Here is a 24363-nt window from a genome sequence, read left to right on the forward strand (position 1 = left end):
TGATGATAATAAAATAATGTATTTGATGTATAATGTTTGTAGCTGAGAACATTTAAAATTGTTTGTTTTCTTGCATATAAATGCATGTTTGCCTATGTCTTCAGTGATAATTCAATAAAGGTGTTATTATTTATTTGGAGGAAGCAAACATTGGGACAAGTTATACATGGCATTGATCATTGCCAATCTGAGGAACGATCTTATTTTTTTTTTGTTTTTTGTATTTTTGTCCTTGCTCAGCCCCCCTCAGCGAAATAATCCATCATTCCCTTATCACTGAGGGTGAGAGGTGGCTAAGAGGAGCCATGATTTAGGCAGTCATCAGGGATAGTTTGCATTTTTTTCTTATTTTGCACTACATCCACATACATAATGAGGTCCACAGGGAAACGTACAACATGAAATGGGTTGATACTGCCAGGTAGTTCTTTGCATCTGCAAGGGGCACATACCAGCAAGCAACCCCAACTGCCAACCTTGAAATACAGCAGGTAATTTCCCTGGTCTCCACTGGAGAAATTAAACTAAACCCATATACTCCCCAAGCATATGCAACCCCCTTCCCAGAGGGAGGGGCCAAAAGACCCACACCTCTTCACTCCTTTTCCCTTCCTGGTTTCTCCATTGTTGAGGCCACTGATTGAACCTTGGCAGGCTGGGTCACAGTCAGGGCTCCATCCCTCAGCAACATGGCACCAGTGTGATGAACAATCTAGATGGTTAAGGCTTCACATGGAATGCAATACAAATAATAACAATTTTTGACAAAGTTAGTCTCCCCGCCTATACATTCAAGCACCCAAGCTGCTAGTCAGTCTAGGGTCACTTGAAAAGAGAATGCTTTTTTTTCCCCCTATAACTGCATTTAAATGTTCAGTGTCAGGACTCACAGCATCTAAAAATCACACTTGCTATACAGCAGCCATATAACATACAGAGCTTTATGTGTTGCTCCAGAACATTAGCTGACAATGGGACTCAGTTGTTATTAACCTACATGGCTTATGCAACTGTAATGGGAAATGCTTGGAATAGCTGTATATTATGTTTTCCCATCATCTATACGTATTATACCATGTCTGCCTCACAGTGTATTGGTAAATACTGCAAATGTACACATCTCCATTACAAGTGATAGGCTATTCTCATGGTTCTTTTGGAACTCAGCAAACACTTTTGGGAGATGGCGAAAGCTTAAACAAAGATCAGTATAAAAGCCTGAAGTTCAATTCCCCACACAAATACTGCTTGAGGTATTTTCTCCAAACATGCATCCATTGAATCTTAAAAAAAAAAAAAAAAAAAAAACTTAGTAAGACTGTTTTGCAGAGGAGCTTGGTGTACCCCACTGAGTGGGATTTTGACACAACCTTTTTTTGGGGTCCCTAGTAGATCGACAAAAAATTGAAATCTCGAATGGCTGACAGTTCGAAAATGTCATTCTTCGAAATCGCTATTGTGAGATCGCGGTACATTGAAGAAAGGAAAATTTGCCCTTTCCTCACTGTAGTGCAATCTCAGAGTTGCTATATATAATTAGCGGGGGATATGGGGGGGCACAGCCCTCCACAATACCTATTTTGAAGAATGGCATTTTTGACTTTTAAGCCATTCGAGATTTTAAAGGTTCGTTCATATAATAGGGACCTTTTTTTATTTATTTATAAAAACTCTGTTGTCAGATATGTGTCAGAGAAAAGGAAAATGTATGTTAATGGTGAAACATTTCTCATGCAAGAGAGGTTGAAAGAGAGAGAGAAGGAAGGTCAAGATATTTGGTAATTGTATATATGTATATTTTTTAATTGTATGGGTAACCACTACCATCAGTGGCCTTATGGCCAAAGAACTGGAAGGTCTCTCCTCTTATTGACTTGACAGAGTTTTCTCAAACAAGTAAAGTTTATTCTGGTTACTTTTTTAAGGTAGTAATGGTAAAAAAATGGCAGATGTGACACTTTTGTGTATTATGCTTTTTACCACAGCATAACTGGCAAAACTTGTGATGGTGACAGAAAAAAGTTTAGAAGACTGGATTAACACCCGGTTTACACCTCAAAGTGACAATGACAAAAAAATAGAGAAACAGGTTGACCACGGCTGAAAAATCCAAATATGTTTACTTTCAGCAGAATATTCTTTAATAAAAAACAAGAGTAAGCGCTTTCACGATCTAAAACAGCTGATTGCTTCTTCAGACTCATTAAAGACAGTTAAAGCATTGGTTTTTAAACCAAATATATCCAATCAAATGATACTTTTCTATGACATCATTTAATTAGTTAATTAATTCAAATACAACAAATATACAAGTAACTACCTTAAACCTTATTAAAAACAATTTGAATATCCTATAATACACATAACATATATAAAAAATTAACACATAAAACCATAAAACAATATTAAACTATTTAGTGTTTTAATGGTCTAGATTTTAAAAAAGGTTTGAGAGAGACAGCATTATTTAATCCAGGGGGCTTGTCTGCTTGAAGTAATATAATCCATTTCTGTTCTGCTTCTTCTACCCTGTTCTTTGTATCCCCCCCCTCTATTATTATTACTTATTGTTTCTATAACCATAAAGTTAAAAATGTGTCTTGTATTCTGTTCTACATGTTTTGCTAAAGCATTTGTGTCTCTTTTGTTGGTTATACCTCTGAGATGTTCAAGAATACGTTCTTTCAAGCATCTATTGGTCTTGCCTATATAAAAAGCATGACATATAGTGCAAAAACCAAGGTAAACTAAATTCTGTGTTCTACAGTCAGCATAGAAATTAATATCAATAGTGAATTCTAGACTGGGATGTTTATATGTGGATTTATTATATAGGTACTTACATGCCATACAATTCCTATAAGGAAAGGTCCCTAACCTTTGTGATTGCTTTAGTTGTTTATTAGATGTTGATTTATAGCAAAGTTGCCTTTTTAAAGATTTTTTATTTTTAAAACAAAAGCTAGGTCTGTCTTCTAATACATTCTGTAGCTCAGAATCTGAAAGTAATATGTTCCATTTTTTTTCAATGATATTACAAAACCTTCTAATGTCACTAGAGTAAGTTATAGGAAATCTGACTTTCATATTGGTCATGTCTTGTATATTTCTGTCTCCCTCTATAGTGTCTGAAAAGAAAGGTTTACATCTGCCATCTCTATTTTCTACTGTAAATTGAATACTATTATCTATATCTATTTTGTTATAGCCTCTGGCTATTGTAGGGAGGTACAACTGAGGAATTGCAAGGGATGATAGAATATCTACATAATACTACTGAGTTTCTTAGATTTACAAGTCAATACTCTAAGGATTCTATAGAATTTTTGGATGTCTTAGTAAGAAAGACATATTTAAATGAAATAACTACAGGGATGTACAGGAAACCCACATGGAGAAACAATATTTTACATAAATCGAGCATGCATCCTACATTTGTACATAGGAATGTTGTAAAAGGACAGTTTATGAGAGTAAGTCGGCTGTATAATACGAACAAAGGCCTTAATGACAGAGTAAAAATATTAAAGGAGGAATTCATAGCCAGAGGCTATAACAAAATAGATATAGATAATAGTATTCAATTTACAGTAGAAAATAGAGATGGCAGATGTAAACCTTTCTTTTCAGACACTATAGAGGGAGACAGAAATATACAAGACACGACCAATATGAAAGTCAGATTTCCTATAACTTACTCTAGTGACATTAGAAGGTTTTGTAATATCATTGAAAAAAAATGGAACATATTACTTTCAGATTCTGAGCTACAGAATGTATTAGAAGACAGACCTAGCTTTTGTTTTAAAAATAAAAATCTTTAAAAAGGCAACTTTGCTATAAATCAACATCTAATAAACAACTAAAGCAATCACAAAGGTTAGGGACCTTTCCTTATAGGAATTGTATGGCATGTAAGTACCTGTATAATAAATCCACATATAAACATCCCAGTCTAGAATTCACTATTGATATTAATTTCTATGCTGACTGTAGAACACAGAATTTAGTTTACCTTGGTTTTTGCACTATATGTCACGCTTTTTATATAGGCAAGACCAATAGATGCTTGAAAGAAAATATTCTTGAACATCTCAGAGATATAACCAACAAAAGAGACACAAATGGTTTAGCAAAACATGTAGAAGAACAGAATACAAGATACATTTTTAACTTTATGGTTATAGAAACAATAAGTAATAATAATAGAGGGGGGGGATATAAAGAACAGGGTAGAAGAAGCAGAACAGAAATGGATTATATTACTTCAAGCAGACAAGCCCCCTGGATTAAATAATGTGGTCTCTCTGAAACCTTTTTTAAAATCTAGACCATTAAAACACTAAATAGTTTAATATTGTTTTATGTGTTAATTTTTTATATATGTTATGTGTATTATAGGATATTCAAATTGTTTTTAATAAGGTTTAAAGTAGTTACTTGTATATTTGTTGTATTTGAATTAGTTAACTAATTAGATGATGTCATAGAAAAGTATCATTTGATTGGATATATTTGGTTTAAAAAACAATGCTTTAACTGTCTTTAATGAGTCTGAAGAAGCGATCAGCTGTTTTAGATCGTGAAAGCGCTTACTCTTGTTTTTTATTAAAGAATATTCTGCTGAAAGTGAACATATATTTGGATTTTTCAGCTGTGGTCAACCTGTTTATCTATTTTTTGTCATTAAAACTTGTGATGGTGCCTGAGAGGAATTTTCCTTCCTGCTGGAACATTTTTTTTGAACTTGCCCATCTTGACTGAAATGGGCAAATGTCCACAAATTGGCAAGAAAAGGGGTTAGATATAATCTGTGGTGGATGAAACGGTTTAATTATTTAGAGTTTTTTGTACAAGCAGCAACATGCCAAAAAGTCAGGTTAGACACAAAAAGAAAAATGGAGAAGACAGTGGACATTAAACAAAAAATAAGAGAAAGGGATGGTAATCAGACCACTAATAGCAATGACTAAGGAAAAACCAAATACACACTCTACTTTGGTGAAAAAATATAGTAAAAATTCCTAAAGACAGCAACAAGCAATTTTCTTTTATCCAGTATGAAGTATGGCAGAACACATTATGGCACAGAGGGGAAGTAATATGCAGCCTGAGATTTGTTGCCTTCTGTGTAGTCCTAATACTTGCCTGCTTTAATCATATTGCTACTAAGGATGTCTTTCATCTTGCCAAGGTATTATTTAGTCATTCTTAGATGCACAGTTGCGCATCTAAAAGGACTTTACATTCAAAACTGCATCAATAGTCATTCATTAAGGTATCCCTCATTATATTTATGTCTAAGTGGAACAACAGGTAGAACACTCACCTTCGCTTTTATTTCCGCCCCATGTGAATGGATTAATTCCCAGTAGTGAGACCATAGTGCAGTATTAGGGGGAAACTACATTCCTTATTGCCAGCTTTCAGATAAGACATTAAACCAAGGTCCATCTGGCTGAGTTGCTGGTGGCTCAGGTGGATGAAAACGTTCCCACAGCAAGTACAGAAAGGAGTAGGGCTCCTTCATTTACATACAAAAAACTCTTATTTCCAACATGCATACATATTTACAAATATATTTATACATATTCATAATTTTCGTTACTATCATATTAAATTTTCATCCCTATTAGACCAACTCCTTTTTCCATAACAACCATCTGATGTATTTAATATTTTTGCTAAAATTAATTTACCATTAAACATAATTTCATTTATTCTTTCATTCCATATAACCCATATGACATAAAACTTTTTTCTATTCTTTTAAAATACTTTTAAGTTCTATTTTTATAATATCCATTTTTAACTATATCCATTTTATTTTATCCACTTCTTTTATATCTTTGAAAAAAATATTCTTTACATAGTATTCCCCACAACATTTTCATGCTTTTACATTTCAAAAACACATGCTCAGTAGGTTTTTTTTCTTCTGGACAATATAAACGCATTCTATTACTTTTCTTTTTATACGGCATATTTCCTTTATTTATTTTATTTATGAAGAATAAACTCAGGAATACCAAAGGTCTGAGGTAGTAGAACAAAAAACAATGAATGATAAAATCTTCTCACCCTTAAGGGGTGTAGACCTATCCTATGACTTCTACTGGTTGTTGGGACTATTTAAACTGTTTTTAATTTTGTGAATGTAGGATCTGATGAATGGCGAGAGCCCGAAAGCAATAGTCCTAGCCAATCCATCTTGTTTTACTATATTTGTTTTTATTCAATAAATTGTTTATGCTGTTTTCCGTGGTCATCTAAGGAGGTTTTATTATCCATGTATTTATTTTATTTATCTATTACCAGTCTCCACAGAAAATCTTGACATTCTACTGTCTGATTACACCATTTGCTTAATTTTATAGCTTTATTTTTTTTTAATCTGTTAGTTTTTCCCATGATTTTACATAGTAATGTTTTATCATCACATTCTTATAGTATACTTTTCTTTCTTTTTCCGTATCATCAATTTTTAGTTTCCACAAAAATATATATTTTTTCTTGGTTACATTTTATTTCTTCATTTATACACTCTTTTTCTCTTTTACTCTTTTTTTACCATGCCCTGTCCCCAAAATTTATCATAATTGTACTTATACAGTTTTACTACTTATCTGTCATCCTTTTCATTTATCCATTTTAACACTTTGTACAAATTTAGTGAAGCAGCAAACTCACTGAGTTAATTAACCCTAAATTTCCTTCCTCTTTATTTACATACAAAACTCTTCTTTGACTGGGTTTATTCTAGAATCCCATGTAAATGAAAAAAAAAATATCTGCAATAATTCTTTTTCAAGCGCTGTTGGCAACATAAATATACTTGCTAAGTATGCCATTTTCCCCATCAGTTCTGAATTTATCAAATAAGCCTTTTTCCGAATGATACTTTATATGTTCAATTATTTTTCCCATTGAATTCTACCTACACCTTTATTAAAAAATTGCACGCCTAATGCAGAAATTTCATTCATTGTAAAGTATTTACCCCCGTCTTTACAACATCACCTAAACCTTTACTTTTCACTTTATTTAAAACCACCTCTAGACACACACTTGTGAAAATTATTATTTATGTTATCCAAATTTAGATTTTTGCAATTATTATGCCATCTGCATATATTAACAGAACTGGAATTCTTACAGGTGTCATATGCCCCACCTCCTTCATTTTGTAACTTTACATGCTATTACATTCATTACTAATGTAAAGTGTATACAATTCACTGGGCATCCCTGTCTTACACTTCTTTTCATATGTACCTCTTGGCTTAACCAGCCATTTACAAGTATCTTTAAGTTTCTCACTTATATTATATTCTTTCAAGGTCAAAGTCAATGTGAACTATATCATCATTCAGACTGCACAACAGTACAACTGAATGAAATTGCGTTACTTCGAACTCAATATGCATACAACATATACTGATATTAATACAACAATAACACATACTAAAGCTAATCCAACAATAATAACAGTAAGACATTTATGCTGTACAGTAACAACTACAATGACATGCACCAAGACTATTCCACTTACATGTCTTTGTCAGTACCCAAAATATTGCACAGTTACTATACTGCACAGATCAAAATCAGACAGATTTAAAATACCACAGAATGCTAACTTGGCATACTGCACAGAATGTGAACTTGGCATGGTTAATATTGCACATACGGTATAAGCATGTACTTTCATAGAGTTAATTGCATATGTCTGTGAATTACTTCAGCGTTGTAACTCCAGGCCTCCATGACTAGCATGGTGTATGTTATTACTGGAGTGCAGAAGTCTGATAGCTTGTGGTAAAAAGCTTCTACTAAATCTGGTGATTTTGCAGCATAAGCTACTGTATCTCCTGCCAGAAGATAAACATGAGAACAGACCATGGGCAGGGTGAGTGCAGTCTTTGACTATTCTCATGGATGTTCATCGTGTTACACTGCTGCAGTCATTACACTTGGGTTATCCTGCCTTCAGGCGGTTCCCCAGTCGGCCTGAGTTCCAAAGTCTTGGTCCGGCGTCGGTTGCTGTCGCCTCCTCCCTGATGTCAGTGCGACAGGGGTATATAACATGCAGCCGACGCCATTTTCTCCAGTCTTTCTCGCCGCGTGGTGCCCGAAGCAAAAGCAGTTCGCAAGTGCCGGTCGGCCGTCTCCTGAGATTTTCATTCCGAATCCAGAACCGAAGTCTTCTACAAAGCTAAGTACCCCGTTGGGGAAACTTTTTCTTGCCTCAGACCGATGTCAGTAAAAGTTAATAACTGTACTTCTTGTGGGAAGCAAATACCTCATAAGGATTTCCATTCCTATTGTATCCCATGCCTAGGCCCTGACCACAACGTCACTGGTTGTCGGTTTTGTGCTAGGTTTAACAAGCACACTATTAAATGTCGGTTTGACATTGCCCGACATTATTTTGGTAGAAAATTCAATTATACCATACCGTTGGAACTTCCAACGATGGGAATATACAAAAAGCGCAAAGACAAGGATAGGCATCCGAGACCCTAAACTGACGATGAAGCCTCTTCTAGGACAGTCGCTGGTTCTCCGGTTTTCAGCGAGGCGCCTTCGCAGCCTCTGACAACCGCTTCTGTAGAACCGCTAGCCGCCTCTGACTCCCATGTGAAGCTGGCTGGGCCTTCGGATGCACTAGTTCTTCAGCCTACCAAGACTAACCTTTCAGAGGGATCCAGAGTAGCTGAGCAACCCACAGCTGCAGAGGGTGTCTTCAGACCTACTCAGTTAAGCATTAAACCCTCAGCTAAGTCTAAGCCTCCTTTAAAATCAAAGAAACAAATACAGCATTCTCCAGGACAGGCCTCCATGCCTAAGAAACAAATGCTCAAAATGGCCAAAGACCTAATCACTCTGATCAGGGGGTCCCATCCCCCTCCTGATAAAAGGCCTAGACAGGATGCAGACTATGACTCATCCAACCAGGTGTCCATCTCTTCTGATTCATCCTCAGACCTAGGATACTCTTTACCCCCTTATGAGGATTCTGATGCTGAGGAATCTATTCTATCAGCCTCACTGCCTGAGGACTACTCCTTTGGGGAAATCCTACATACCATGAGGGAGCATTTCCACTGGGAAGGTCAGGATTACTCAGAATCCAAGAAAAGGCTCAGAGACTTCCTTTTATTACCTCAACACAGACCCCTTGCTATTCCGCCAGTGTTAGATATTGTGGATGATGTGTATACTAAATCCAGCTTAAATCCTGATTCCTTACCTCCAACCCCTGTTAAACCTGACAGATACTACAGAGTCCCTGACTCACATAAATTTCTGTATAAAAGCCTGTTGCTGACCCTGAAACTATTTCTCAGGGACCCAAAGGAGTTAAGGCCTCATCAGCCAAGAATCCAGTTCCCTCTGACAGAGATTCCAGAGCATTAGACAGATGGGGAAAGAAAGTATATACGTCTGCAACTTTAGCAATGAGAGCCTTAAATTGCCAGTTATGCTAAAATATCAGCAATTTTTACTGTCTCAGTTAAAACAAAAAATGCTTCCAGAATCAGATCCTCCTAATTTTAAAGAAGTGCAGGATTTATTGCATGCAGCTGAACAAGTGGGAAAACATACTTTGCAATGTGGTTTTGATTCTCTAGAGGCCTCCTGCAGGGCAGCAGTTACAGGCTCTGTCATTAGAAGACATACTCGGTTAAAAGAACATACGTTACCAGATCATGTTAAAGCAAAATTATTGGATTCACCTTTGCAGCAGGATGTGTTATTTGGAGTTAAGGCAGAAGAGGGATTAAAGAAAATGGAGGATAAGGCAAAATCTATGCAAACGGTGAAGGATTTCTTACAGGTTCAGCCTCCTAGATTTAGCAGAAACTGGCCAACTAAGAATTGGTCCTTTCCAATTACAGACAGACCTCAAAGGGTAAGATACAGACGTCCAAGAGGTAGAGGTCAAACACAAGGTCCTTACAGGCCTCGACAATGGGTTGCATCAGGCCAGAAAGAAGGGGAAGACAGGCCCCAACCATATAAAAAGCAGCTCCAATGACTTCTCACTACAGCTGCCAAACAAATCCTTCTTGGCAGCCCCCTTGGGAGGAAAACTGGCACTCTTCTACCACAACTGGCAAATGATCACCGAAGACAAATGGGTTCTCAACATTGTATTTCAAGGTTACAGGATCCACTTTCACACTCTGCCAAGGTTAAAAGGAATGCCATATCTGCCACCAAATCAATGGGCAGAGGCTCAAAAACAAATTACAGCACTCATGGATATGAGAGCTGTTCAAAAGGTACCATCACAGGAGCAAGGACAAGGATTTTACTCAAGACTCTTTCTGGTACCCAGAAAGGACAAAGCCTGGAGGCCCATTCTGGATCTTTCATCTCTAAACACTTACCTGGATGTTCCAAAATTCAAAATGTTGACATTAAAGCAGCTTCTTCCCATGCTGGGCAAGAAAGCTTGGCTCGTGACTTTGGACCTCAAAGAGGCATACCTGCATGTCCCTATCAGGCAAAACTGCAGAAGATACCTCAGATTCATAGCTGGTTCAATGTACTACCAATTCTCTGCACTGCCCTTTGGCTTATCTACTGCGCCCAGGGTCTTCACAAAGTGCCTGGCACCAGTAATTGCATTTTGCAGACAGAAAGGAGTTCAAATTTATCCGTACCTGGACGACTGCTTGATTCAAGCAGAGAGCAAGGACATTCTTCTAAAGCATCTGGCGTTTGTAAAAAAGTTATTAAGTTGCCTGGGGTACACAGTAAACGAAAAGAAATCAAAACTAGTGCCCTCACAAGAGATTATATTCCTGGGTGCCAGCTTGAACACAACGGCCCAGATGGCTTATCTCATGCCAGACAAACAAGGACAACTGACTCAATACTTTCAATTGATGGCAACAAAGATCCAACTCCCTGCAAGAAAAATTCTGCAGGCCTTGGGTTACATGGCATCCTGCATACTACTAATTCCATATGCCAAACTGCATATGAGGAAACTACAATGGTACCTAAAGAATGTATGGTCTCAACACTGTCAAAGTTTGGAAACAGTTATACCACTAATCCCTTGCCTTCAACAGGAGTTTCAATGGTGGGCTCAAGCTTGTCACCTCAACAAGGGACAGCCTTTTACACAACCGACAGCTAGGCAAACACTGACAACAGATGCATTGGATTACACCTGGGGAGCACACATGGCAGGCAAATGTATTCAGGGCACGTGGCCCGCAGAACAAAGGCATCTTCACATCAGTCAAAAAGAGATGCTAGCTGTACAAAATGCCCTTATAGCTTTCAAGGACCTGCTGCATCCAGGACAACTACTATTAAAGACAGACAACACCACAGTTATGTGGTGCATAAACAAGCAAGGGGGCACTCACTCCAGCCCCCTATGCAGACAAGCTATGACCTTGTGGAACACAGCTATAAACCTTCAAGTTCATCTGCAAGCACAATTCCTGCCAGGAGAGAAAAACACACTGGCAGATGACTTAAGCAGAAACATCATGGATCCCCACGAATGGGAGTTGAATCCACAAATATTCAGAATGATAACACAGAAATGGTGGAGACCGGACATAGATCTGTTTGCATCACCAATAAACCGCCAACTACAAAAATTCTGCACAAGGAGTTACCATCCACAAGCATGGAAAGTGGATGCCCTCTCATTCAGCTGGGAGAACCTACAAGTATACGCTTTCCCACCACTACCTCTCCTGCCAAAAGTACTCATAAAAGCCAGGCAGGAAGAGCCACAGATGATCCTGATTGCACCAGACTGTATACGCCAGCACTGGTACCCAATCTTAAGGAGCTTAGCACAATAACCACCCTGGATTTTGCCTCAAATCCCACATCTGCTGACTCGGCACAATGAACAAATACTACACAGCCAGCTAAAGACCTTAAACCTAGCTGCATGGAAGATTCCTTAGTCAAGCAAGCAATGCCTCTCTCCAAAGCTGTCATGGATGTCATTCTGGAGGCCAAAAGGCCTAGTACCAGGAAAGCCTATTTGGATAAATGGAAGAGATTCTGTGCCTGGAACCAAGCTCACAACCTTGACCCTCTTGTCCCAAACATTCCTCAGATACTACAATACTTAACTGAGATGCTGGACAAAGGACTCTCCTTCTCATCCATCAAGATCCACGCCTCTGCCATCTCTGCTCATAACAACATGGATCCACCAATTTTCTCTAATCCTCTGTTAAAACAGTACCTCAGCGGGAGGGGCTAAAAACATAAGACCGCCCCGTAGAGCACCTACTCCATCTTGGGACCTCAGCTTTGTTTTGGAGAAGCTAACTTTACCTCCTTTTGAGCCAGCTAACACAGCAGAATTAAAATATATCTCTTGGAAAACTGCTCTGCTCCTGGCAATAACATCAGCACGAAGAGTTTCAGAATTACAGGCACTAATGGCAGTGGAACCTTTCCTCATTTTCTACCAGGACAGGGTGTCTTGAAGAACTAACCCTACTTTTATGCCAAAGGTGGTATCCAGTGTGGTTCTAAACCAAACTATTCACTTGCCAACTTTGTATCCTAAATCACAGAATAAAGGGGAGAGACTACTGCACTCTTTGGACATTCACAGGCAGTTACGCTTCTACTTGGACAAAACCAAAGCTTTCAGAAAGTCTGAGCAATTACTGGTAGCATATGCTGCAGGAACACAGGGGAAAGCCATTTCAAAACAGACTATTTCAAAATGGATAGGACATTGTATACGTTTCTGCTACACATACCATGGAAAACCTGTACCTAGCAGCATTAGATCTCACTCCACCAGGGCAACAGCCACTTCAACTGCCTACCTCAGGGGAGTACCTACCAAGGATATTTTGGAAGCAGCAACTTGGAGTTCTGTACATACCTTCACCAAGCATTACCATCTGCCTCTGTACTCTAAATCCAGAGCTGGCATCACCACTGCAGTGCTTCAAGGCCTTATAGCCACCCCTAATGCCTTATAGAACTAGCCACCCTTCCTCAGCTTTGGGATTCTACACAAGTGTAATGACTGAAGCAGTGTAACACGATGAACATAGTACAGTTTTGTACCTACCATAAATGTAGATGTTCGAGTGTATACACTGCTGCAGTCCAGGTTACCCTCCCTCCTTCCCCTCTTACTGGCTGGTACGTACCTATGTCTTCTACCCTTACTACCTATGGGGAATATTTGCTGGTAGTTGTAAGTTGTTTTTTGCTTTTCTTATGTATGTTTTATTAGCAATTGGAATTGCCTACCTATTTAGAGGCACCTGACATCTGGGGCAAGAAAAACTGAAGAAAATGGTGTCGGCTGCATCTTATATACCCCTGTTGCACTGACGTCAGGGAGGAGGCGACAGCAACCGACGCCGGACCAAGACTTTGGAACTCAGGCTGACTGGGGAACCGCCTGACGGCAGGATAATCCAAGTGTAATGACTGCAGCAGTGTATACACTCGAATATCTACATTTATGGTAGGTACAAAACTGTACTTTCTGCTGAGGCACCGAGCAGAGTGCAAGTCCTGGATAGATGGGAGCGTGGACCTGATAATTCAAGTATTATTTTTTTTAACAAAATGAGTGACATGTCTTTTTTCCTCACCTCCTGGTTATTATTTTATACCTCAGTTATTATTATTTTTAGATTTCAGTTAGCATTCCATCTAGGATGACAATTGTCTTTCAGCAGAGGCGTTCTGGGGTGCACGATCTACAGTGAGGGATGTTCATTTCATTTTATACAACTTTTACCATGCACCACTATCAACAACATGCACATAATTATTTGATGATATTTTTATCGCCTCCGTGTTGGTTAAATAGGATAGGTATTATAGTTTGTAGATAAGATGATGAACAGAGTTAAAAGCAGACCATGGGTACTGTTTTGATATATAACTGTCTAATGGTTTATTTTATGTTTTATTTTACTTTATTAATGTTTATTTTGCTTCACTAATGTTAATTTTGATATACACGTTACTAACAGTATTTTTAATATTCACATATTAATAATGTTTAGTTGAAGGCTATAAAACTTGGATGGGTTTATGTTTTGATATCGAAATCTGAGAAGTAGGCTCGCGAGTTAATTGGGTTTAAGTAGCCTTTAAGTAGTTTTTAATACTGGTAGTTTTTAATATGGGTAGATTTTAAGTAATGTGACACGGAATTTAGTTAGCACAGCATAAAATATTGTTTCATAATTGTTAAACATATGACGATATGTAATATTTTCGTGTTCCAAGTAACAAAATGGTTTGGAACACTTAAACGTATTTGTGGTCTTATTTTATTGTATAGCGTCACTTCACCTGAATATTCTAAGCAATATAGCTCATTATGTAGTCTGCATTGCAAACAGTTCTTCACGATTATCAAAAATCTGAAGAAATGTAACAGCGTGGTGTTTCAGGGAACAAGGGGGTTCTGAACGCCTGAAAGTATTCGTTGATTGATGTTATGCACAGTGTCACTTTATTTTTTGACTTTGGATTTTATGAGATGGACTTTTTAATTTTATTTAAGTTCATTGTAATATTTGTTTTTATGCTCATCAAGCAATGAGTTTCAAATATTGGTGAGCACTGTTATAAATGCGAAATATATATGCCAATGTTATCTGCTTGAATGCACTTGGTCACTTTAATTCTCTGTTCACAGAGATATGTTTATTGGATAATTGTTTAATTATATCAAGTTAAGTGTGTTTTAAATAATATATAAAGTGAACAAAAACTATTATGAATTAGATCTGATGAAGCGTGCATGGAGCACGTGAAAGCGCTCATCCCTTGTTTTTGTTTTTTCGAATAAAGCTGGAGGTTTGTGTAAATCTGGACGTTTCGTGGTGTATCCTACAGTTTGTTCTGATGTTATTTTGAGCTTTTGCTGTGTTGCTGTTAGGATACTTTAGAAGTGTTTGCGGTATTACATCTCTACATAATTCAAGTATTTAAATGAAGTGTATCTGATTAACTAAATCACTTTGAAGAAGTTCCTGGCTGAGCAGGGACGAAAGCTTGTGCATATAACCTGGATTTTTGTGTGGAATAAATCTTTGTGCTTGAAATCTACTTGGTGACAGCATTTAACTTTTTCATCTGCATCAGCTGCTCTCCAGCTCCATGTGTGCTGTTTTGTTTCCTGAAGTCTACTATTATCTCCTTTGTTTTATTCACATTTTGAGCCAGGTTGTTGTTGTCACACCAGACAATCAGTTGGTTCACTTCCTCTCTGTAGGGTTTTTCATCACCATTGCTGATGACACCCACCACTGTAGTATCATCTGCAAACTTAATATTCTGGTTTGTGTAGTACCTAGGTATGCAGTCACATGTCAGCATGCTGGACAGCAGGGGACTCAGAACACATCCTTGAGGTACTCCAGTGTTCAGCGTGATGCTCATCGAGGTGTTGTTGCCTATGTATACCTTTTGTGGTCTTATTTGTGGTTTCATTATTACCCACAAGATTTCATGTCCAGTTTTATCAAACGCCTTAGTAAGGTCTCCTATCGTGATTTTTGTTTCTTCTTTCCTGTTCATATTATTGTCCATAATTTCTCTAACTATCATTAATAATTCTTGACAACCTTTCCCCTTTATACTATATATACTATCTAAATGGGACGAAAACAAAAAGATCCATATCATTCCCCATCATTAACGGCTCTGCAAAGAGTGCAATTTATTCTGAGATTCAGCTTCAGTTTGTATTCCACCAAGTTTAAGCTATGACAGAAACAGTACTATAACTGTATCTGCACAAGTGCAAAGGGGAAACAAGTCTAAGTATGATCTGCATCACAAAGTCCACGTTGGTGACAAATCACGCTACAGTGAAATGCTGGTGTATCAATATTTTGCACTTGTTTCAATAATTTTCCTGCAATATTTATCATCATCAACTGATTTATTTTCTCAGAAAGTTGTTGGCACGTCAAAGCAATTCTTTCTCTTCTGTGTTTATAATTTATATTCATTATACCTGTTGTTCAGAACTATCAGCATAACACTGGATAGTAAATTAGCTTGGGTGATAAAAGTCCTGGCCTTTGGTTTAGGGTTGCAAGTTCAAGCCTGGTCAAAGGAAAGATTTGACTAGTAGTGGCACAGATGACTTATATCCCCTGTGTCAAGTGCAAGGATATGGTTTTAAATCTTCTGATCTGGTAGTTGATGCAGATGATTAATTATTTATTATTTTATTTTATTAACATTTCTTTACCAGACAAATCTGACTGAGCACAGCCCATGTTCAACAAAGGGCCTGGGAGAAAAAGTTCAATACAAAATTACAGAGAAACAGTGTGGATGTTAAGACAAGACAAATTCAGATACAATTAGACATATGAGTTCAGTAAATAGATTAACATTCACAGGTAATTACAGTACATGTGTTTTATGGTACATGGTCTCAAGTAAAGATTAAACATTGAATAAGCTATAGTTACAAAACTGTTGTGCCATGGTTATAATAAAGTCCCTTTGAAGTGCTACCCTGATAGGACAGAAGATATGATGTGGGTAAGTGTGGGGTAGGGGCTGAAAGAGGAGACTGTGTGTGGAAGAGTAAAGAGGATAGTGAAGCAATTTTGGAAAGTTAGAGAGACTGAGGATGCAAGGAGGTGAGCTGAGAGGGGGGAGACAGAAAAGGAGTGCGATAGAAGTTTGGGGGGGGGTTGTGCTCAAAAGGTAATTATTTGAGTTATACATTTAGATTAACAGAGTTGAGCAAGCACAGAACCATGAATCAATTAGATGATACTTTAACTGTTGTTTGAAGGGTTTTGGTTTGGAAACAGCTCTTACAAGTTGTAGGACTGAGTTATGCATTAAGGTGATGAATTGTTAATGAGCAGGTACAGAGTTTAACTTCATCAGTCTTAATTTGCCTACAGTGTGTCTTTGAATGAGTCAGTTGACCAGACGGTGCTTTTGGCAGCAGAGTTGGGCTAGGCTTGTTAATAGTCTCATGGGCTGCATGCCTTGTAAGTATCTATGAGCTTATGGACCTATAAAAGAGTGCATATCTGCAGCTGGTCTAATCATTCAGAGACTGAAAAAGAGAGAAAAAGACAGAGATCTTGCAAATGCAAGTCTTGTGAGTTGGGATAATTTTACCACATGGGTGTTTGAGGGTTAAGGGTGGAATAGATAAGGCTGTGACTATAACGCTGTATTTTTCTCCTGGATGAGGGACATAATGCCACTGCAGATGCCTAAGGATAAATGAGGGGAGCTGCAATCTGGATAACTCTCTAACAGCTGTAATCCCATCACTCTATGGGCTATTAATATGGAAGCATTTACTTTCTTTTACAATGTGGGTTTAAGGTGGGCCCACTGGTGGAAATACTAGGAGTAGGTTAAACTAAAAAAGCACCTGCCCATGGAATAAAGACAATTATCTAGAGTATTCCCGGAGTTTTGGAAACAAGGCTGGGCTGCCATAAAACGTCAAGGAACTAAAAATACCCCTATAAACCACTTTTTTTAGAGTCTTGAGCTTTTATTCTCATCCAGCCATGTTTCCAAGGGTTTGGTTTTATTTCATCTTTTGTACTCTTTGGTTCTTCTTTTGTTTTATTCCTGAAGTTTGTCCCTCTGTGAGGTTAAAAGAGGAATGGAGTAATGCAGGGGATGATTATCTGATGATAATGACTAAAACAACAAAAGCAAAAATAGTAAAGTTGACAAATTACCTTGTGGTACCCTAGATAATAGTAAGAAATGAACTAAGGGATCTATCCTACACCTGACAATCAATCCACAGATATTAAGCAGATGGTTTAGCAATGTCTCAAGGTGCACAATACAAAATTCTGAAGTGGAAAACAGAGGATGGTCAAGACTAAGACTTTATTCCGGTCATAACAAGGTCATTATACTGTCTAAGGCTATAGTCATGCTGTGTCTCATCCAGGCACCTAAAGAAAACTGTCTTGTAAGGCCATGAACTAAAAAAAAGATGTACCTGTAGTCTACAAGTTTTTATTACTAAATATTTTTTTATATGTTTATATTTGGATTGATACACACAAAGGACAGACAGTGCTGGCGGTATCATCTTAAGGGTAAGAAAGTCGGGTTAGACATACATTTACAGAGGAAAATAAACACACGTGAAGGCAATCAATCTAGTTAAAAATGGAAGAGGGGAACAACCACCACTTCCTCCTTTATTATAAAGCACATGGTCAAGTGACCTCTCTTGACCTCTCCACACCGACGACATCAGTGTAAGAGCACACATACGATCATTCACTCTCTTTATTATTATCAGCCAACACCCCCACTTGCTTTTACGCTGTATACAAATACATTTTAAGAACATATTTTTGGATAACCTTTCCTTCACATTCCAAATATGTAATACATGAACTTTTCAATCTTCGATTTCGTACCAGGTTTAGTAAAGACATCTGCAACCATGTCCATTGTCGAGCAATACCCAATGCTTATTTTGTCATCAAGTGCTGACCTGACAAAATGATACTTAATGTCAACATGTTTACATCTCTGTTGGCTTACTGGATTCTTTGACAAATTGATTGCTCCTTGATTGTTCTCAAATATTGTTACTGGCACATACTTGCACTCTTCATCCATTCCACTCAACAGCTGCACAAGGTACAGACTCTCCTGTGTTGTTGCTGCCAATGCAATGTACTCTGCCTCACATGTAGATAAAGCCACCATTTGTTGCTTCTTTGATTTCCATGAAATAATAGGCCCGTCTCTATTGAGGCTAAAGCAGTAACCTGCTGTACTACGTCTATTGTTTTGAGCTGTTGCCCAATCTGCATCACTGTATGCTATAAGCTGAAGCTTCCCTTCACTTTTCTTGTAACACAGCTCTCTGTCCAATGTATCTTTCAAGTATCTTAACACCTGTTTGGCTAGTGTTAAATGAGATTCACTCGGTTGTGACAAATATTGTAAAAGTTTACTTACAATCCAGCTAAGATCAGGTCTCATGCTTGTCATAACATATATCAAACTACCCACAACCTCACAATATTTTCTTGGATCTGTAGATTCAGTCACATTCAAAGTTTGTTTTTTGTTCGTAAGGGGTATTTCTTACTTTACAATTAGACATACCAAATTTCTCAAGAATTTTCGTAATGTACCTCTTTTGGCTCGTCTTTACTTCACCACTGTTTTGGGTAAAATCAATGCCTAGAAAATGTCTTAGCTTTCCCAGATCTTTCATTTTAAATTTAGCCTTGAGCATTTCCTTTACATCGTTTAGTGAGTCATTGCCACTAGCTGCTATAATGAGATCGTCAACCCATATAATTAGAACTGTTTTCTCACTTTCAGCTTGTCTAGTGTATACACAATGGTCTGCAGAACAGAAAATACTCCCATGGGATCCCACTTGTGTCCCTGTTGGACAGGGGAAACAGGCGCTGACTTTGTGGGAACATGGGCAAAATTCTTGTCTAGGCTTGGCTTATAAGGGCCTCTGGGCCAATAGCCTAGTATGAACCTATGAACATATATATATATATATATATATATATATATATATATATATATATATATATATATATATGCATGCACAAGGTAAGTGCACATTCTAAGACCCCACTGATTGGTGATCCAGCACAAAAAGCAGCCAAAAGGCTGAAAAAACAAGTCTATAAGAGCAATCCCTCCTATGAACATTCCCTCTTACAGACTGCAGCCACATTTACATACACACACATACAAACACACAAACATACATATCTGCTCCACAACAGACAGTTACAATTGGGGTGTCATATAAACATTCACCTGAATCAGTACAGGATGTTTAGCACCACTCTACCTGCATTTTGAAACATTTATCACCATCTGAGTGGCTGTCTAGCCTGTCTACCTACCTATCTGTCTGTCCATCTATTTATGCGTGTATGTTAACAGATATATGTGCCTATGTCTGGGTATAGTACACCATAATTAAAAGACTTCCTTCTTTTCTCTGTAGAGACTGCACCCCTCTACTATGACCGTGCAGCAGGACGTGACGTTCTGTACTGGGATGAAACAAGTGGTCATTCATTACGACAAGGAGTTATAGATTACAACAAAGGAGAAATCCACATACCAGAGGATGGCCTGTACTTTGTCTACTCACAGATTTACTTCAGGCATGCTTTAAGTTCAGAATATTCAGAGACTTTTGTCCAGTATATCTATAAGAAAACATCATACTTGGATCCAATTCTTCTGACTAAAGCTGTCTTCACTGGATGTTCAGATAAAAATGCAAACTTTTTACTGTATTCCAGTTACCAGGGTGCACTTTTTGAACTAAAGCAGGAGGACAGACTCTTTGTAAAAGTAACCAATGCAAAGTATCTGAGCTTTGAGGATACAGCCACTCATTTTGGTGTCTTTATGCTTCAGTAATAAAATATTTAATGTTCCGTACTGTATGCTAATGAAACACTGCAACAATGCTTCTTCTAGGTGTCCTTCAATTTGAGTTGCAGACATCTGCTTATAGGAGCATTTACCTTTTGTTTTGTAATTTGTGCTGGCCCCTAAAGATGTGAAAGTGACAAGCTATGTAATTATTTCTGTGCGGCTAATATAGAATGTCACATCCCTGAAGAAGACTGTGGCATTAAGGAACTGTGCATGTAAAGAAGGTCTGAGTACATAAACATTACTACTACTGGAAGCAAAACAGTTTATTGGACTGCAGTTTTTACATATCCCAAAAGACATTAACGTTGTACAGGCAGCTCTAAATGTTTGCAATCGTAATGTTATATACACACACACTCTAAAAAGGTTGTTATAGGGATCTTTGAATGTACTCACCAAATAAACATTGACTATGAAAACTGAACAAACTTAAGCCCATTTTGCTTGACAGCCATAAAAGTCAGTTTTCATTCATGTCTTCATGGGGCTAGCAAAATCCTGGTTAATTTCACAAGCCACTGATTTGTTATTGTGTGCAAAATAATTTTAAACTGTAGTGAAGTGTTTAATTGCTGAAACAGTGGTTAATACTCTGTCTAGATTTCCATCACATGTTCCAAATGATTGCCATTGTCATAACAAAGTACGGATATTACCAGTTACAACATGAATGTAACACATACATCTGTTAACCAGGTTTGCCCACTGAACACAAATGTCCCTTTTCAAAGGCAACCTGGAAGCATTGCATGGTCAAGTGATTTGCTTAAGATCACCCAACTAACAAATGGAGGTGAAAGAAATCAAAACTTGCTGCTTAGATTTACTAGGTTACTGCAATGCAAAAATGATTTGTATTAATGAATTTTAGTTTAACTTGGTATACTACATGACTTCTGAGTGAGAAGGTATGCTTAACACTGAGCCGGACTCAGTTTTATTAATAGTATAGAGATAAGGATGCAAGTATTGACTCATATGGAATCTTCAGGTAAGATATGATGTCTAGGAGCTTGAGTTTCTCCTACACATGGTTAACACTAACATTAACAACCCAGTAGCTGAACAGAATCAGCAGAAGTCACCATCCATGACTAACCACAAGACTGTCATGAATGCTAACCCTCCACTCGCAAAAACATGCCTTCAGTCTTATTTTTCATGTAAACCCTTGTTTTTTGAGTTTCAAAATCCACGAGTACTGTACCACTGAAGTTAAATCCCCAGGGAGATTTCCCTCACAGTAAATCAGCAAACCTGAGTAAAGTGGTGGGCTGATCAGTGAATGGGTCAGTTTTTATGTGATGATGTATATCTATGTTTCTTTCTGTGTGTTTTGTGTAATGCTGGACATTATGGCAGACCACTTTATGTAATTTAGCTTTGATCACATCCTACTCCATGGCTTTATGTGCACCAGCTGCAGCTTGCTGTGTGACTTTCATCAGTGTTTGTTTGGCACCAGTTTCTGTGTTGGTTCCTACACTGTGGTTAAGGCTGTGTAGTACAATGCACTGATTAAAAGACAGTACGTCTTAAACTGCTAAATGGACTACTGATGTTACAGTGCAGCAAATTATGCAGTTGCTTAAATGCTATGTTCCTCCTAGAAACAATCGGAATGAGCATGTCTATTGTGCCAGAAGTCAGTGTATAATATGGTACAGAGTAATAATTAAGCAGTTGAATGTAATATATGTTCATGCATGGAACTTTCTGCTTATGATTTTGTGCCTTTTGTCTGAGACAAGAAGCATGGGCAAATAAATAAAATTGGAAAAGGCAAAGATAATAAAGCAGGTCTTTGTGTGAGGGTCAGACACTGAGCTGTAAAACAAAATAATATAATGCATTGCAAGTTTATATGTAAATGTACGTATGTATAAAATGCTCAAATGTAAGTCATAATCTCCAGAGTTTATTTTGCAGAACATAGTCAATTTCTTTCACAGAATGTTTTGACAATAAAAGTGCTTATGTGTAGCATCAAAAACTACTTGTGTTTGCGTTGCTTGTTATGGTACATTATCGGTGAGAATTATTACGCACAGGTGTTCTGTGCTGGGCCTGGGAGCTATAAGCTTAGTTATAGCTTCATTGATTTCTGACTATGGCTTGGAGCATTAGTTACCACCATGTTCGGACATGGGATTTACTTAGTTCTTTTTGTAGCACCAACAAAGACAGTAGACACAGGTTAAAACTCTTCAGTTGTGTTCATTATATTATTTTAGTTTTAAATCAGTGCATCATGACTCCTTTTTTTATGGAAATGGCTACAGGTGCTACTTCTGAATGATTAAATGGCAAAGCCCACTACAATACTGTTTATAGGTTCACAGATAAATGTTAAAGGTGATGAGAAAATATTCCACTGTCACTAAGAATTTCAATCAAAGAGTATGCCTTTTGAGAACATAAAGTTGGAATTTCCCTTTTAGGCTAAGTTAATGCTTTGACACAGTATAGAAGACAAAAATATAAGAAAAAAGAGTTTTCCCATTCTCGGTATTGGTAAAAACAAAATGAAAACTCCAGCCAAGCTGGAACTTCAATGAGTGACCTCTCAAACCTCTTCAATCAGAGGCACATGGGATATATGCAAATTACCCTTATGAACACCAGGTGTTTCAGCTAATTGGCGATTCTCAATGTCCATGACTTGTTTTGTCGTTTTAATGGATAATTTCAGGCCAATAAATCCAAACCCCACTAGCTGTGGATATGCATATTTCGGCCTTGTTATGACCTCATCAGCACAGCACAAGCAGAGTGTTTGACTAAGCATAGGAAACACAGGGCTGTTATACCCATCTGATGTCCATTATCATTAGGGTGACTGCAAAATATCCCAAATAAACTAAAACAATAAGTGAGAAGATCACACTGGAAAAACAATCAGTAAAAACTAAATGAAAACTCCAGCCAAGCTGGAACTTCAAGGTATTGGGAGAAATATTTTAACTGTTTTCCACATACAGAAAATTCACCTTGAAATTTATTTCATCACACTAATGGCAATCTCTGCAGCTGAAACAGTTTTTCTCTAATTTATTTTTATTGGATTTATTTTTTGTAGCTATTTAGTGTTCTTCCATAACATGGAATACAGAATTCAGAGATTAGGGAATTGGTTACCAGTAAATAAACCAAAATAGTGACTGGAGGACATGATGAATTCTACTCAAAAATATTATATGGCAAATTCTGCTAAGGTTTTATCAAGACTAGGTTAGTTGAGTCACTACTTGTTCATACTGTTTCACAAAGTGTGTTGAGTGTTAGGAAAAATACGTACTGATCTTTATTGATAACATGGAACTACTAAAAATTATGAAATTCTGGCACTTTGCATTTATTTTTCCACATAGTGTTTGTTTCTAATAGTATCACTGTTATTAACTACTATTTTTGGTAATAAGGGCTCTCTATTGAAGTTGTACTGACAAGCCAGAAAAAAAAAGACCAAAAACACAGCAGTGGAGCAGATTTAAAAAATCACTCTTCTCCTTAAAATTTCTTTTTGCAAGGAGGCAAGTCCCTGTGCACACCTCATGTGGGGGGCAAGCCCCTCACACCCCACCCAATGTGTATATACCAATTTGGAGATTGTTATACTTCGGAGAAAAGAGAATATTCTGAGAAATGGATCTCGGACTTAGTATATACAAGTCCAATCTTTCAGACATTCGGTCTCTGATCGTATTTTAGGACTCTCTCTAGCGAGTCCTGACATTTCAAATAGTTACTGGTAAATACAGTGAAATAGCAACTGGAGGACATGAGGACTTCTACTCAATAATGTAACATGGAGACTTCTGCTAAGTTTTTCTCATGCACTTTATTCAGTAATCTTTACTTCTTTTTAGAGCCATTTAGTTTTTTTTTTAAGTTTAATGTTTGTAAGAAATATTGCAG

At 37.5% G+C, this 24363-nt stretch overlaps 1 protein-coding gene across 1 annotated transcript in view; it reads left to right on the forward strand.

The window, feature by feature from the left end:
- The window catches only part of LOC122789410 (tumor necrosis factor ligand superfamily member 10-like), a 290170-nt gene extending 267732 nt beyond the window's left edge, over nt 1-22438 (forward strand). The window contains exon 5 of the mRNA XM_044056839.1: nt 20000-22438. Coding sequence (XP_043912774.1) covers nt 20000-20424 — 425 coding nt within the window. The 3' untranslated portion in view covers nt 20425-22438. The remainder of the gene's footprint in view (nt 1-19999) is intronic.
- The last annotated feature ends 1925 nt before the right edge of the window (nt 22439-24363 follow it).

The sequence above is a fragment of the Protopterus annectens genome, chromosome 14.part0, assembly GCF_019279795.1.
Source record: "Protopterus annectens isolate FY-2018-M chromosome 14.part0, PAN1.0, whole genome shotgun sequence".
NCBI classification, from domain to species: Eukaryota; Metazoa; Chordata; order Ceratodontiformes; family Protopteridae; genus Protopterus; species Protopterus annectens.